This window comes from Scleropages formosus, chromosome 18 (genome assembly GCF_900964775.1).
Source record: "Scleropages formosus chromosome 18, fSclFor1.1, whole genome shotgun sequence".
Taxonomy (NCBI): domain Eukaryota; kingdom Metazoa; phylum Chordata; class Actinopteri; order Osteoglossiformes; family Osteoglossidae; genus Scleropages; species Scleropages formosus.
In genome coordinates, this window is record NC_041823.1 from 2,026,014 (window position 1) to 2,043,243 (window position 17,230).

At 47.0% G+C, this 17,230-nt stretch overlaps 1 protein-coding gene across 1 annotated transcript in view; it reads right to left on the reverse strand.

Annotated features, from left to right (window-relative positions):
* The window catches only part of LOC114912548 (myelin basic protein-like), a 38,385-nt gene that overhangs the window by 675 nt on the left and 20,480 nt on the right, over nt 1-17,230 (reverse strand). The window contains exon 3 of the mRNA XM_029259808.1: nt 12,966-13,038. Coding sequence (XP_029115641.1) covers nt 12,966-13,038 — 73 coding nt within the window. The remainder of the gene's footprint in view (nt 1-12,965; nt 13,039-17,230) is intronic.

Here is a 17,230-nt window from a genome sequence, read left to right on the forward strand (position 1 = left end):
CGCTTCTCCCAACACACTGAAGCCACAGCCCGTTGCAGCAGACGCCTCCAGTTCAACAACGGGCGGATCTGCCCACGTGTCACATCGCGCTGCGGCCTTGGAGATAAACTCTCCCTCTGTCACCCTCTGCCACGAAGCGCCTAGAGCTCACCCAGAATGCTGTAGCACAACACGAGCTTGACGTGCAAAGAGTTTCCCATGAGTCTCCCCTCCTTGTCTCTCTCTACTCACTTCCTGAAGCTGCTCACATGAAGTTCTCCCCGACGCTCCGGTTCCAGCCCACAAGACACCCTGATACCTAGAGGTCCCGCTCGCTCCCTACAGCCCAACGAGAGTGCTGTGCTCTCCCATCTCTGGCTGCTTGGTGGTCCTACTCACAAGGGTCCAACATTCAAATTCTGTAGATTGTCAGTTTTGTCCCCGATGTGGTAGAACGAGCTCCCTCTGTCCCTCAGAGCTGCTGAATCCCTCCCGCACTGAGGAAGAGTCTCAAACCACCTCTTTCCGAGCCACTTCTCTCCTGATCTCCTGAAACCTTCTTAAGGTAATCTTGCTTTCTGTCTGCTCGTTTTCCGTTTAATTCCTCTCCGTCTGTCACCTCCACAGATTGCTCCTGGAATATGTGCGCTATGACCGTCATGGTATCAAAGAAACTGTAAATGTCAATGTAAGGGCTGCTTTACAGGTACCACATGATGGCATATAGAGGTCCGTGTCGAGAGCTAAGTGCGCTGCAATGCGGCCGACAGCGCTGGACTGGTGTACCGAGCCCACGGGACAACGCTCGCTCTGTCCTGCGCTCAAGTGTGCAGGGAAAAAAAATAATTAATTAAAAAATCCGGGCATCTGAATGCTAACAGTTTCTTAACAGTGGCTCATTGTTGTTTTTGCACAGTTATTTGTGTGGAACAAAGGCTGCAATGTCACAAAAATATCTCGTCCAAGTATGAGCCCGAGCCCAATGCATGGCGACACTTATCCGATAGAGACGCGGAGCTGGGCGCGCACGGCAGGGCCCCGTTGCATCTCGACGCTCTTAACACACCAAACGCACTGAGCTACCCAGAGCATATGAGTTGCTGGGAAGAGATGATTCCGGAGAAACACCCAAAAACTCAGAAACACGGTACAAATCCTCCCTCGTGCCCAGAGGAGCAAGAAGGAAGTTCCACTGAAGCCGTGGGACCTGCCAGCGAACAACACGGATGCGGGTTCAAATAGGGGTCGGCGACCAAAAGGACCAAATCAAACCGAGGGAAGGTAAGTGATGGGAGAAGAAACAAGAAATCACTGGTTAAATCACACAAATTCACCGTTTAACAAAAGAAGAGCCCTCTAAGAGCCACCAAAAGGTTTCTCTGTGGTGGAAGGACAGTGAGAGGGAAGGTCTTTGGATTTAGGCCCTTTGGAGCCTGTGGGGCGTCGGGGACACGGAGGCATCGGAACCGGTGGGGAAACATCTCGCTCGCTGTGGCTCGGCACGAGTGCCTCTGGCAGCCCTTTCGTGGCCGTTGGCAGCACCTCGTTTCCATGTGGAGCGCGGTGGCAGCGGGTGGCGGCGGGTGTCGCCCCGCCCCCACCTGCCAACACGGCTAATTAACGTTTTAAAGGGGGCAGAAAAATTAAGAATGAACAAACTACACGATACCCCACTTGACGGACACACGGAGAACTGGGCAGCGGACAAACTCTTCACCTGACACACCCAGGTGCTCCTGCTCCTCCCAGCATCCCAGAAAGGTCTCGCAACTCCCTCCCGAGCTCTTGAAATTTTCCTAAGTTAATTCCTCACCGCCTGCCACTTTCTATGCTGCTGGAACACGAACGCAAGAGCAAGGGCTCAGCATCGAACAAACAAGCTGCACTTCCGTTTACTCTCAGCTGCGTGTCGCCCAGAATAAAAGCGACTGCCAACCGCAGCAACAAAAATGTAACCAAACTTTTACCCAAACCCAATCGGACCTACAGGACCAGGATGGCAGCAACTTAGTCACAGAAGCAGTTCGTTCATCCGCCGACTCCCCCGCTGCAACGAGCTCCTCGGTCGAGTTCAGTTCCAGCAGAACGTCGTACCACGATAATAAGGTACTAACCACGGTACTGGGTTTCGTTATTAACAGTTTACCACAAAGTTAGATCATTGACACCTATTTCAGAGAAACACGCAGCGGTCCAAGGCTACGGTCAAACGTTTTAACGTCGAGGTTCAACAGAGACTTCAGGGAACATACTGATGTACTAATGAACGTACTATGTTACGTTAATGTAGCGTTAATGTTTTTGCGATTGCGCCGTTCATGGAGCGGCATACGGGGAACCTCGTGAACGATAACAGTTGTACGAGTTTTCGTTTTCTTTGGCCATTTTCATTGGAAAATATTTCACTTGCGTTTACTTCAGCAAAATATTAAAAAAAAAAAAAAAAAAAAACTGAAGGACGATCAATTAGAGGAAAAAACGGACAACGCGGACGACAAGGAGACGAAGACGGCTGAAGGTCAATAGGTGCGGTCGCGGTCACGTGCCCAGGAAGGCATCCGCCAGCAGAGCGGAGGGGCCTCTTGCGGGAATGTCGAGCGTGGGCCCCGTGTCCGCCCGACCCCCAACCCGCTCCCCAGGGCCACGGGCGCACAAAGGCAGTCTTTGGGATCCGGCGGTGGGACGCAGACGCGGAAGGCATGTCCCGGAACGGCCAGAGGAACGCGGTCCTTGAGCGGACCGCCCACCCCGAGCCGAAACAATGGTCCCGAACGGCATGCGCGGCCCCGCCGAGGCCCCCACAGGCCCCGAGACAGCGGCCCTCTGTTCTGCTCTGAGACCAAGCGGTCATTGCCATTAATTTAGGTTTGACGATGTTTCCAGTAACCATTTAAGTCTCCTTATTAGTTCCGACTGTAACGATGCACGAGATGTTTTTTGGGAACTGTGCGGTGTTTTTTTTTTATATAAATACTTCATTGGAACTGAACGGTGAGAAAAAAAATCTGTTTTATAATGTCGTACTTAGTCGTCTTATTGGTTCTAGGGAGACACGGGGATGTGTGACACTGCCGCTAGAAGAAAACGTGACTGAATCATGAGGCTCTGCACACAGATATCGATGTGAAAATGAATGTATCCTTTGCTTTACGATCACTCGTTTACCGAGTCGTATGTTGCGAACGTTTTTATGGGCGGAATTCGGAATCGTGACGCTTTCTTCCCTTTATTGACGTTACTGGAAAATGCCGTCTGTCTACTTGCGTTTACATTAATAACGGATTTAAAAAAAGAATGAAAAACACTGCACTGGGCTTGAAAGCGGAGAGCACTTCACACGCAGGTAAAAAACACACCCGCACAACATGCATGATATGGGGATGAGGAAGGATGAAGGGCGAGAGGGACGGTCGAGCTCATGCGTCCAGGAAGGCATCTGCTACAAGAAAGGTGCGGAGCAGCTCTCCTCATGGACGAACGCGCGCCGTCTCCCGTGCGGAGCTTCGTCCGTTCGCATGTGCCGAACACGGGATTGTTTACCGCAGCGAACACGTGAGCGTCGCGCTGCTCTCGGCATCGATGAGCCTCGGCACTACTTCGGCATCCATTACGATACTCGGAGGCAGGATAAGCATGTCCCCGCGGTGCTTGATGCAAACGAGAGCGCATTTATCCTATTGATCACCGCAGCGACGAACGAACGAGCGGACGAGCGCTTCTGGACAGTCGCGGTAAACAAACACGCTGCTTGCAAAACAGGTCCTGCTGTGTGCGTATCGCGCAGCGTCACGCACGTTCCGTCACGGGAAGACAACCTGCCCCCGTGAGATGCCAATTAAGAGCTCCCCAGCGATCGATAGTCCCGGGTCGCCATTATCCGTCTCGGGAGCGGTCGCCACGGGAACACATGAAGGAGCGAGGGTACGCTCCGCAGCACTTCAGCGCAGCAACTGAAACTTAGCGGCTGCTCATATTCCGAACGGTCCCGTTACGAATTTTGGTTTTCCGCTTTTAGTTTTAATTGTTTTTCCCGTCGCTCATCAGTTTTCTAACATGTCTGTGTAGAGCACAGCGAGCGCAACCTGTAGTTACACAGCCAGCCAGCAGATGGCAGTAAAGAGAATAACGGTATAGGACCACCTTAATTCAACTCACTTGCACAGTGTCTACACATCCAGTGTGGTGTTCCTGAGCACCGATGATCAGGAACAAGATGAGGAACGCTGCACACGTTTACGGGATGCAAGTCAACAACGGGAATGCGAACAGAAGTTTGCGGAGACAAAGCAATTTTATTTATCGCAACCTCGAATGAATTCATTATCGTGCAGCTTGCATTAGGTTTTAAAAAAGTCTTATAAACTATTTCTTCATATCTTATAGCTCCATTGGAGATTTATGCTGAACCCAACCTGTGAAGAGAATCGAGCGGTAACAGATTCCAACGCACTGTGGGGCGCGGGGAGTACAACTAGTGTGACGACAGCCAACGAGAGTCCAGGTGCCACGAGACAGAAACACTTATATATACGTATATCCGGAGGGGCGGACCTGAGGGGGACAGAGGGTGCAGGAGACAGAAGGTGCCAAGTGGTTTTTAAGGCCTCTCCCAACTTCCTAAGAGATGCAGCGCTGATGAACGGGGACTCTAAGAGGTCGCATTCTTCGCGCGCTGTCGCCCCACGTCCCATCAAGGCCTGTGCGGACACATCACCCGCCGGAATTACGGGCGACTCAAAGCACAAGGAGCCGTCTTCTACGCAACGGGAGCAGAGAGGTACTCTGGGAAATACGAGATAAACGTTTATATTCACTGGCGACATGAGACGGCTTCCCAACTGGTTGAGTTTGGCGATCTGCTGAACCCTAAGCTCTTCATTTTTCGTGGGGAAGGTCTCGCGGTAAAATCGTGGTAACGCCATTAGTGTGTAGAGAGCGGAAATGAGACCGGAGACGGTTGTGACTGGTTGCTTGCTACATGACAGGTTCACTTTTTTGTAATTCTGGGTGTGCTTCATCCATCTGCCATCCTCTGGGTTCTGTTCAGACAAGTGATCATACCCTCCCACAGCAGGGTAACGCAGGGTAACACGGAGTTAATACTAATGTCTTGAGATGTGCGTAAGGTCCAAATCACATGCGCACACACAGCAGTGTGTTCGCCTCCCACTAGCATGGAAAAGGAAGCTTTGTTAGGACCCACGTCTCCGAACGCTGTGAACACATCTTTTGTTCCGCAGCTCGAGGAACTTACTGGGCCGACTGCGAAACAAGGAGAGAAACGGAGGCGAATCCCAAGGATACGCCGCTCATTGCGAGACCTCAAAACCAGGGCTTCCCATCCGCACAACACACACCTTTAAAAGACTAGTTTCAACATTTGTGACAAGATGCCTTCAGGTTACAGGCTTTTCCAAAATAACATTTCAAAAATAATATAAAAACATGTAGATTTAAAAAAAAAAAAAAAACACTTATACAGATACCTTTTTACTTAACCTGGTACATTTACATTTATTCATTTATCAGACACTTTCCTCCAAAGTGACGTATATCTCAGAGAAATACAACGGGTTCATTACGTTAAGAGAAAGAGACATGGCTGTAGACATGCGATTCTTAAGTAAACAGCTTGTCTCTTTCCACTTTATGCACCGATGTTCATCGCTCGAGTAGGTGCATGAAACACAGGATCGATAAATCCTGATCACCTTCCTACACCCACCCACCCATCCATCCATCTTCTTCCGCTATCCGGGCACCTTCCTACAATTTTTAATTTTTTTTTTTTTTAAGGTACACAAAATTTACATACATTGGCTGTGTAAAGGCTATATCTGGTGATGCTCATGAAGTTACGGTGCGTGAACATTGTCACCATACGTGAGCTGGAGAGATCTTGGGCGAAATGGGTCCGGAAAAGGTGGGTTTTCAGACCCTTCTTGAATGCAGACAGAGTTTCAGCAGTTCTGAGTGAGAAGGGGAGGTCGTTCCACCACAGCGGAGCCAGAACCGAGAACCTTGTACATGTATTATATACTACATATACTGTATATATATTATGTAAATAGATAATATAGTTACAAATACAAATACGGAGCTCAGCGTGACCTTTCTACGGTCAGGGTTCGACACACAATTAGTAACGAACGGACGGGAACTAATGAGAAGACCAGGGGTCAGGATCGAGCGCGACTACATAGCAAAAGGGTAAAAGACATAACCAAATGATTGTTTATGAGGTAAACACCGCCTACATCGGCACACAACCACATTAGAAGGTCCTGTAGGAAAATTTGATTTAAAGCTTGATCACATGAAAAGGTTTATAATTAATTTACCTTGAAATAATGGAGGATTCAATTGTATTACCTTAGAAGGATTAATCTGTCTACATGAGGATCAAGCTGTGGTTTTTTCCAGTACATCTTCATTTCGTAATTACACCCTGGTGCCTCCAAAAGGACATGGCAAATGCACATGGGGTCAATGTCTCGATTCCGCAAGACGTTTGTGGGTATCTCAGCCTGGCCCGCTGTTCAGGCCTGGCGTCGCCTCCACTTACAAAGGGTGTCAATTTTCAAACATAATCAGATTTTCCAGTTTGCTGATTTATTTATTTTTAATTGCATTTTCTTCACACGATTTTGTAGAATCTCAGTTTGCAGCGCAGAAAACCGCTACCCGTGTTGATGAGCTCAGCCTATAGGTGGCGGTAAAGAGCACCTAAACAGTTTACTGCACTGGGATTATTGTTTTGTTTTTGCCAACAACAACATAAAAACATAGAAATGGTAACATGGTATTCATATACCTACATAGAAAACACCAGCGATTTGGGCACTAAATTCTACGCACAGTATTTATGGCTCGTTTCTCATGTTCCCAAATGTTTCTGATCAATAGCAGCAGGAAGAACATCGCTCATGTTTATGGGATAAATCTGTCAGCAGTCAGCATTGAGGAGCACATTTATTTTAATAACATTTTTATTTCCAGTTATTGAAAATTACTGTTGATCCTAATATAGCTCAAAGTTTATGAAATAATAAAACTTCAATGTATTCTTTAATATATTTTTGAGGTTTTTACTACTGGTGAATAAATGGACAGCCTCTAATATTAGCTTTTCACTGATCACAGAGTGGTAACTTGTGGTGACTTGGTGGTAAAAGCAACTTCGGAAGTACAATCAAAACAACTACAAACACACTGTTTTTACTGTCAACTATAATCCGAGGCGGGGGGGGGGTGTGGTGGCGCAGCCCTGCCAGGCTAAACTCCAGCCTCGCACCCTGTGCTGCCAGGTTAGGCTCCGGCTCGCCGCAACCCTGCTCAGGACAAGTGGTTTCAGACAATGTGTGTGTGTATATATAATATATAAAATCCGAGGCAGTTTCCCGTTTGCGAGCCGCTGGTTCGGGACACTGCACTTCTAGTGGTGATGGGCAGTACTGCAGGCAACCTGTGTTACCGTGACAGCGTTCTCAAAATAACTCAACTTTCCACCCAAGATCCTGTATCTGAGTGTTACCAACTCTGTTTTTATGACCTTTAACCTCTAACAAGAGTAACACTGACATACCCAGATTGAACTCCTTCATTGCTTCTGATGTACACATTCGTCCATTCTTTCGCTACCAACAGCAGCTTGTCCAATGCAGGGTCTCGGTGGTCTGGAGCCTATCCCAGAAGTACTGGGTGGGAGGCAGGGTAGATCATGGATGGGACGACAATCCATCAAAAGGAAATCAGAGCGCCTGGGGGAAACCCACACAGACAGAAACAACATGCAAACTCCTCACACACCGAGTTTGATTTGAGGCACCAGCGCTACCTGCTGTGCCACCACTGCAGAAAGCATATTAGACTAGTGACAAGTGACAATAAACGTAAGCTAAACTGAAGTGAATTCAGACAAATGATTGCCAAGTCACCCAAATTGTGCCGTAAAACTGGTCTGGTCTGGAATGTCAAAGTTGCTCTGCTGCAGCGCCAAAATTCAGCGGCACAGCGAACGCCGCCCTTCCTTGTCGGCCGTTCGCACGGTAACCTCGAGTCGAGTCCTCGGAGGGGCTCTCGGCAGATTTCTGCCTCTCGGCTGATGCGCATCGAAGAGCAAAGCAGGAGCGGCACTAGGCCTTGGGGGGGGGGGGCAGGAGCCAACAGGAGGTTGCGATGCTCAGGTTTCGTGCTCGGCATCCGGAACGGCAGGTCCAGCGCTCCAGGTAATGGGCTTCTAATGTCTCTGTGAAAGGCGGCCGACTTGGCGGGTGTGTTTGCAGAGGGCGGAGGTGCCCGAGGGGCTTGGAGTTTGGCTAATAGCCTCAAACAGATGGCAACTCAAATAAACTGACACAGGGAGCAGCGTCCTGCGCTTTCCTCTTCTGTTGTGTGTGTGTGTGTGTGTGTGTGTGTGTGTGTGTGTGTGTGTGTGTGTGTGTGTGTGTGTAAACCCTCTGGCAGGGCTGTTTCAGTAGAATGTATGAACTGCAGCACTTTGCCGGCAGCCAACAACCAATCACCTGTCGCTTGGGAGACGCAGTCGAACCTCCGGTTCCACACAAAACCGTGCGGCAAACGCAAACTCGCGTATCCACATTGTTCACACGGACACAAGGACAGGGGCTGAAGATTCCAAACTTAAAAGTGAAAATCAAGTTCAAAGTGTAGTGGAAGCCCTTTCTAGTCGCTGCTGTTTTTTCTTTTTTCATCAGCTATATCTCATAATGAGTTCATTAACTCACAAGCGAAGGACGCGGCGTCTCTCCTGTCACACATATCTGTACCGATGGCCCTTTTCGAAAGGTGATGCTCAGAATGAACTTTTTCAGAGGAACTTCTAATAACAATGTGTTTTTTAACGGCAGCAGAGTGTGCGTCCTTCGGTCAGTGAACAGAACCACAGCCGTGGCCTCGAACGCTCGGGAAAAAGGAACTTAAGTTTAGAAATGGACAAATATTAATACAAAAAAAAAAAATTACAGGAGTAATTCTGTGGGAAGAGGCAAAGAAAAACGGTGAGAATTACAGCTGATAATATAGGTGTGTTTTAGCAAACTTTAAAAAATAAAAAATAAAAAAAAGACAACTCCCCCTCCCCCAATCACACTGACATAACTCAAACAGTGTGTTACGCTGAAATTTGAAGAGAGTCACAAAAAGAGGAATGATGAATGGACACGAATGGATAAGCTGTTATCTTGTAATCAGAAGGTCAAGGGTTCAAATCCCTCCTCCTGCTGCGGTGCCCTTCAGTCCTCCCCTTGAACTGATACAGGGAAAATTACCTGTTGTGTAAATAGATAGATCAGTGAAAGTAGCTTTTTTATTTTTATTTTTTATTTATTTTTATAGCGCGCTCTTCTCACGCAGCAGCACAGAGCGCTTTAACACAGGCATAAAGCAAGAAAAACAGATACAAACAAAGAAGACGGTCGACTAATGGCTACCATAATAAAGTACTTTTATAGAGCCATAAGTATACCTACTGGCCACCGGGGAAAGGAACAAAAACTCCCAACTGAAGGTTGAAGGAGAAGAAAAAAACCTCTGGGGGTCCACGGGCCAGCGGTTGCCCACCGCTCCTGGGCATTCTAGAAAGTAACAATTGTAAGCCAGTGTTTAACAAGTAATTATAATGTTGGTAAATGGCATCTTGGATCCCCAGCTCGGCATGGAACGTCTCGATCGTTATGGCAGATGGGCATCATCTTAGCTTAACACTGTAAGTAGCTTTGGGGACAGGGTAAGTAACCTTATTTTAGAGTAGGAACACGGTGATGAAAAGCAGGCCCAGGGTTCGAGAGACCCTAGCTGGTCTCACGCTGTCGATGATCTTGTCATTGTCGGGTCAGTAATAACTGGATAGACACAGCATTGGGGAAAACAAATCTTTGCCCTCGGGACAAAAGGAGGCCATGAGGCCAAACTCCGACCCCGAGACTGCCGACAGACAGCGGAACACCCCCCTCCACCCGCTACCCCAACACCATCCAGCTCACGCTACAAAGTGGCTCCTGTTCAGCCAGCGGTGAAAATGGGTTTTCTATTGATCCTGCTGCCACGGTAACCAAGACAACGCGTTGTCCGTGTACTTTAATCATCTTCTCCAAGCCTGCCCCCTCCTCCCCCTCCCTCCTTGTTTCCGGGAGGGTGCCGTAGCTCCGCGACCCTCTGTGGTGGGGGTCGGCCACAGACGGCAACTGGCGCCACTGCCATTAGACAGCCGAGCACCGTGGCATCACACACTCTACCGCACACGCCAGAAATTTTACACAGTTTTTAACAGCCATATTATATATATATAAAAACACTGCAGATTTTACCCACTGGACTCAAACACTCTACTCATTATCACCACCGCTCACAGCCTGGAAAGTGTTCTCATTTAAAATACCTCTTTTTTATTGTAACCGCTGTCGATAGGGTAAACCACCCGTGAGTACGACGTCCAAGTGACGAGACCAACACTCTTTGGCTTCCAGTTAATTAAGTAAATTATGAATTTTTAAGACAAAAAATACATTTAAAAAAAGATTAGCCTCAGCTAAGATTCATGAAAACTAATATTTAAAAGTTACAAAGCTGTATAAATGGGTAAATCACTGTAAAGTCATCTTAGACAAAGGCCTCGGCAAAATAAAGATTAAGGACACACTTTACCCATGCATGACTAGACAGTCAAATGCATTGATGAAATCTGGGCAAAATGACACCCAAATTTAAAAAAGTAATTTAAGGTGAATATGTAAAGTGATTTTCAAGCATAAAACTCATAACAGAAAAACATTTTTTGGAAACGCAGAACTGGAAGGAATCATCAAATTCTTCATGCCAGATCAATAAGGTCATTGGTCATTTTTCTCTCTAGCGACATCATACTGACCGATGGTAGCTTGTTAAAAATAACTTTCTGTGATTTGTATGAACACAATTCTAAATACTCAACGCAAATGTCTAATATTGGAAAAAAAAAAAAAAAAAAAAAAAAAAAAAAAAAAAAAAAAACTGTTTTAAGATGCTATTTACATATAGCAAGACTACCATCATGTCAAACGGCATATCTCGTGACACATCTCGCCATTAGTCCAATCATACTGGGATGAACTGTAATTATTGTTACTGCTACTATTAGTTAAAGCTATAAACAAACAAATCAGTAGGCAGAGGACAAACAAAGCCATTAGCGCGACAGTGAATGAATCCAGAACGTGAACGTGCTGACTATTTAGAAGACCATAACATGTTTTCCAAAGCGTTCACCAGATGGAAGTTAATGACCATGCTCATCGTTTGTTTGCGGTATTAGCATTCCACGGTTCACTTACGAACAGTGTCCCCAACGTGGTGGTAGCAGTGTGGCCCTGCGGGAGCAGGCAGAAGCAGGGGATGCTGCCAGACCGAATGGAACAGTGACAAACTGCGCGGTACCCAGACGTGACCTGCAGGATGCGAAGGCCGCCCCTGACTGGCTGCTGCTTCTTCATGTGGCTCCATGGGTCCTGGAGAGGTTTTCTCCTCTGGGTATGAGTAATTCACCTCCACAGCCCTTAAACCCAAAGATGGACCCAAGTACTCATAATCTGTTTATACCGCAAACGTGGGAGTTTCAGCACTGCTATAATGACTGTAATCCTTTTTATTGCTTCGGATCTAAGAATCTAATGGAAAGCATCCTGTGCACCGCAGAGACTCAGCCACACTGATTCCGAGAGGGGTAAAAGGCATTAGAATTGGACACACTGTGTCACAGTACCACGGATCAGAACAGCAAAGCTGGGCTTTACAGCAGTACGCTGATGCCAAGGTTATGCAGTGTTATAGGCTGAGTATCACATATAGACACAGCAGGTTAGAAAATCTCAGTCAGACACACCTGGTCCTACTTGGTTAGATGCATTTGGTGAGATACACCCGGTCAGACACGGTTGGTCAAAGAAATGTGGTCACTCTCGGTCACACACATCAGAGAAAACTGGCGACTCTCAGTCAGACACATCTGTCAGAAACGCTCAGTCTGAAAAAGTTGATTAAACTACGAGAGACACTTGGTCAGAGATGGTGCTGCCAGTATGATGCTCATCTGGACCCATAGATTTGACAGCATAGTTATACTGCTAATGTATTTTTTTCACTTCTATAACTGCAAGCGTCATATGAAATATTTGACTTAGAATAATCAGCGAGAGGCACAGGTGCACGTGGACAGTCGAATGGGGGGTAAAAAAACACACTTAATGCAATCAGTATTATGATTACGTTTTGCAGCCGCTTTCAATGAAACAAATCTAGTTTTGCAGCGCATTAACTGTAGCTCGATATCGAACCCGAGCCGTTAGGGTTAAGCGGAGTCCGAGGAGCAGATCCTGTGGAAATCGATGTCTCTGCTGCCCATTGACCGTCTGCCTCATCACACACTTCATTAGCTGAGATTCTTTCATACAAAAAGATGACGTTTACAATTAAGTTTATAGTTAAGTTAGATTTCAGTCAGTTGACAGTTTTGGCCGAATGAGGGCAATCGTTCAGTGACGTCTTCCAGCGCCAAAGCACGACATCAGGGCCGTCCTGGTCCGACTCCTTAACGGAGATGCTTCGTATGAACAGAGGGCAGAGCCGTTCTGGCAGAACCACCAGTCACCGCCTCTGACAGGAGGGTGAAAGAGGCACTGCGCCCCCTTCTGTATGCTGGAGGTACTGCAGGCAATAATGCCCCTCCACAGGGTGGATCACGACCTGAGAGTTCAACCAAGGGACGTTGTTCTCCAGCGTTGCGAGGGACACATCAACCAGCTCGGTGTAAAAGCTGCACGTTCACACAAGCACAGCCACAGATGCTACTCTTCAACCGGGCTGCCTCCACGATGGGAAGCGCACCTGTGATCTCTGGGTTCACAACGTATTCTTACTATGAGCATGAGTGATGCTATAGAAAGAAGGGGGGAAAATTTAAAAAAACTAAAACTGCGAAAAGAGTTTCCTACCAAACACTTCATTGTCGTCCGCCGGCCCTGATCCTCCTGTCGCCTGGTTTGTTTTGGCTTCGGAAGATGAGCCCTGCAGACAAAAAGGGAAAAAAAAAAAAAAGAGACTCTTTAATAGATGACAAAAAAGCACAAGCTGATGAGAAAGCAGTAAAAGGGAAGACTTTTTGTTTTTTTTTTTAAAACGCAAGGTCCCTCATAGTACGGTACACAGTAGCGCTCTAACTGGCGGCTCACGCCGATCGATTTCTAAAACAAATGTCAAACACATTTCTCCAGTTATTCGCTCAAGCGGCTGCCGCCAGGTAAAAGCCTTGGGGACGGCGGCCCGGTCGCCAGCCAATCGCCTCCGCCCTCCCGACCGCATCGAAGGAAGCTTCTGGAACCGTTCCAGGGGCCTTTGAACGCGGCCTTTGCTCGGAAACCACGGCGACGGGCGCCCATTTCCCGCGAGCGCCGCAGACACACGGCACCCTCACCGTCTATTAATACTGCCTTCGCAGCAAACGCAGGGCGTCTCTTCGCCCGTTTGTATGTCGCGCAAGTGGGTAAACGAGAAGGGCGATTTGCAGGCTTTCCGTAATTTAACGGAGGGACAGTTGCGGGCTCACTTACATGAAAACGAAAAAAAAAAGCCCCGGTCTTGTGTGCTTGGAGTGTTTCGTGTGTTTGGAGCGTTTGCCGTGTGGAGGGAAGCAGCAGGTCTGATAATGAGAGCTGAAGGGATGGAAAGGAAAGAGAAGGATGGGCTGAAGAGGGTCAGTGGACCTTCTTTTTCAAAAAAGTGATTTTTTTTTTTTAAATTAATTGACAGAATGAAACTGGGTCACAGCAACAAAGACACAGGATCATTATGAGAAGAAGAAAGTGCAAATACTTATAATATTTAAATTACAAATGCGTGCAGTAAATAGAGCACAAGGTCAAAAGCTTCTAATATTTAGTTGGAAGAAAAAGTTGTTCCAAAAAAAAAAAAAAAAAAAAAATCTTCCAAGATTCCTTAGAATTATGATACTGGACAAATATTCACTTTCCTAGTGATCTTTTTCAGTGAGAAAAATATTTCAACAGGTAACTTTTGCTGTGGACCATAGAAACAAAATATAGAAATGCTGTATATATCCATGATAAAACAGAATTTGGGTTATAGATTACGAGGAATACCTGGGGGGGGGGTAAATCAAACTTTGTTTTCATATCCTTTCAGCTTTTATCCTTTCACATTTCCAGAAATATACCACTTAATTTATACATATATAAAGGCTATACATATATAAAACCTTTTATTTCCTTCTTTGTTTTTTAAGGGCTGGAACACTTGAGCACATACTATATAAATGAGATATAAACAATTGACTGTCAGCAGAAGACAATTCCAGGCCCTGTTCCCACTTCTCTCTCGGTGCGAGAGCCTCTCGTTCCTCCTCGGCATCCCTCGGTGACGATCACGTCGGACACTCCGAACCCCCCGAAACGCACCGATCCCCGACCGCTTAAGGAAGTCGTTCCTGGACGTTTGAGACACAGGCAGGGTGAGAAAATGTCTCCGTCCTCAGACAACAGTGGGACACGCAGTGAGCCGTCAATTTGCACCTTCCTACTCGGCACCAGCGGAGCACCGGGTATCTTCGTTGCCATGGAGACAGCTGAGCGCCGCGGTCAAGGAGCTTTCGTTAAAAGAGCAACCTGCTGGTCAGAGGTCCGAGGAGGAGACCTGCTCTTGTATTTCAGATGTTTCAAGTCGGCAGTTTCAACGAATGTGTAACTAAGGCGCATCTGAATGCCAACAGTAGACTGGCAGTAAACACACGTGAAATACAGTAAACGGCGACCGCTCGGGGGGTCCTGGACCAGCAAGGGGGTTCCGCTCTGACGACCTGTCGTTAGTCGCAAACCCCCTTACGTTGTGCTATGTAAACCAGAAGGATGTATAAACCAAGAATGTTACGCATGAATGTTAATCCAGTTTCTGGGTTGCATGTGGAAGTAAAGAACACAACAACAACGTTGGCACAACCTGTAACAGCCAGCATGTCCAGATATGAGAAAAGAAAATAAAAACGCTGGTACTGTCAAAGCAAATTTGTCTGGAGGACAACTTTCCCGACACCATCATTTACAGCAAGGCCACACCTGATGGGTGCAGGCCTCATGTTTTCCGCCAGCGTGCGCGGCAGTCGAGCAACAAACGCAGAGAGACTCCGAAAAGCCACGTTGCTCCATTTATGCAGGTAACTCCGGTTGACAAAAGGATTAATTGTCCGACAGAAGGAATCAATTTTTCCCCATTTGTACGAGTTATCTTGCTCGGTGAAATTCCCCTCCGGCGAAAGGTCACTATCGACAGGAACAAGAACAGATATAAAGTAATTTAAAGAGGAAATATGTATTTGACTCTTGTCGTAAATGATCACGTCAACAGATGAACGTCACATTAAGGACTTTTCTGGGCGTTTTAATCAGCTGGCTTCTTATAGAGTATTTTCACTTTTCCCCATATTGCAAATTTGTTCTTCTATTAGTGGGAGTGTAATACCTTTGGACCCCAGGGTCACAAGTTCAAATCCCGCCTCTAGCTATAGTACCCTTGAGCAAGGTACTTACCCTAAATTGCTATAATAATTATTAGTATACTAACATTGTAAGTCACTTTGGAAAAAAGAAAAAGCTAAATTAACATGTATAAATATCATGTATAAATGGACAGGACAGCACAGCAGGTAGTCTGGAGGCGGGTTCAAATCTTCCTGAGTCTTTGTGGAGTTTGCGTCTTTCTGTCGATTTCCGGGTGTGCTCTGGTTTCCTCCCACGGTCCAAAGATGTGTTTTAGATGGACTGGTGGCTCTAAACAGCCCTTAGTGTGTGTGTGTGTGTGTGTGTGTGTGTGTGTGTGTGTGTGTGTGTGTGATTGCCCTGTGATGGACTGGCATCTCTTCCAGGGTGTACCCTGCCTCACACACTATGCTTCCGGGATAGACTCTGGACAACCGCAACCCTGCACTGGACAAGCAGTAACTGATAATGAACCAATTAATACATAATATGATATTGTGAATAAAAATATGGATGCAATATGTTTATAAACACGCCAATATATATCACAAATCGTGTAAAAAATATACACACACACACACATTTTCTGAACCACTTGTCCCATACGGGGTTGCGGGGAACCGGAGCCTACCCGGTGACACAGGGCGTAAGGCCGGAGGGGGAGGGGACACACCCAGGACGGGATGCCAGTCTGTCACAAGGCACCCCAAGTGGGACTCGAACCCCAGACCCACCGGAGAGCAGGACTGTGGTCCAACCCACTGCGCCACCGCGCCCCCCGATGTAAAAAATATAATGTAATCTTTTTACACGTATCATGTATAACCGTGGAGGTCAAAATAAACGGATGTTACATACGTACAAATGCTGACACGTATTATACACGATACATTATAAATCTGTGATACAGATATCATGTATTGACTTGTATTTTTTATATTAAAAGCTGTCACCATGGACACCTGATGCTGTCCTTAGATGAACTTCCAAAGGGAGTTTCAGCCAAGGCCAGAAATAGAGGAGGGTCAGATAGACACACTCGTTTCAAATCCCCGCAACATCACGGCTGGAGCCTTTTCAGGTACGACCAAGCGACAGGTCCACTCCGGCGAGAACCGTGTTTGTATTTCTGTAGGACATTGTGCGAAACACGCCGGTACAATAACCCTTTCCACAGGCAATCAAAACTAAAAATAAAAACAAAATCACGACCTCTACACCCCCACAGCACACGGCTGACCTCTCGGGGTTGCCAAGAGCCACTCCGAGAGCGGCGGGCAAACAGCAACCTTCCAAGAGCCCTGCTTTCCAGCAGGCGCCTCGATCCGCCCGTTTACCGGTCACCACGGCAACGGCTGCAGCTCTCACCACAAAAGTGGTTAAGGCACGCATCGGGCCATTACTGAGGGCAGAGGTAAACAATCAGCGCGGATGCAGGGAACAGCGATGATAATCACAAACAGCGACATAATTACCACAAATACACACCTGCTGCGCTGGACACTGCACACACTCCCTTTGAGAACAAATTGGTTTATTACGGTACCGCTTTTATTTATCTAATGGGGTGTAAGAACAAATCAACAGCTTACGCTGGAGTACAGTGTAGCGCACAAATGGTTAAGAGAGCCCTGTGCATACCCGGGGGGGGGGTGGTGTTCCATCATGAGAAATAATGGAGAGAGCATGTCCCCAAGGCCTTCTCCTGAGAC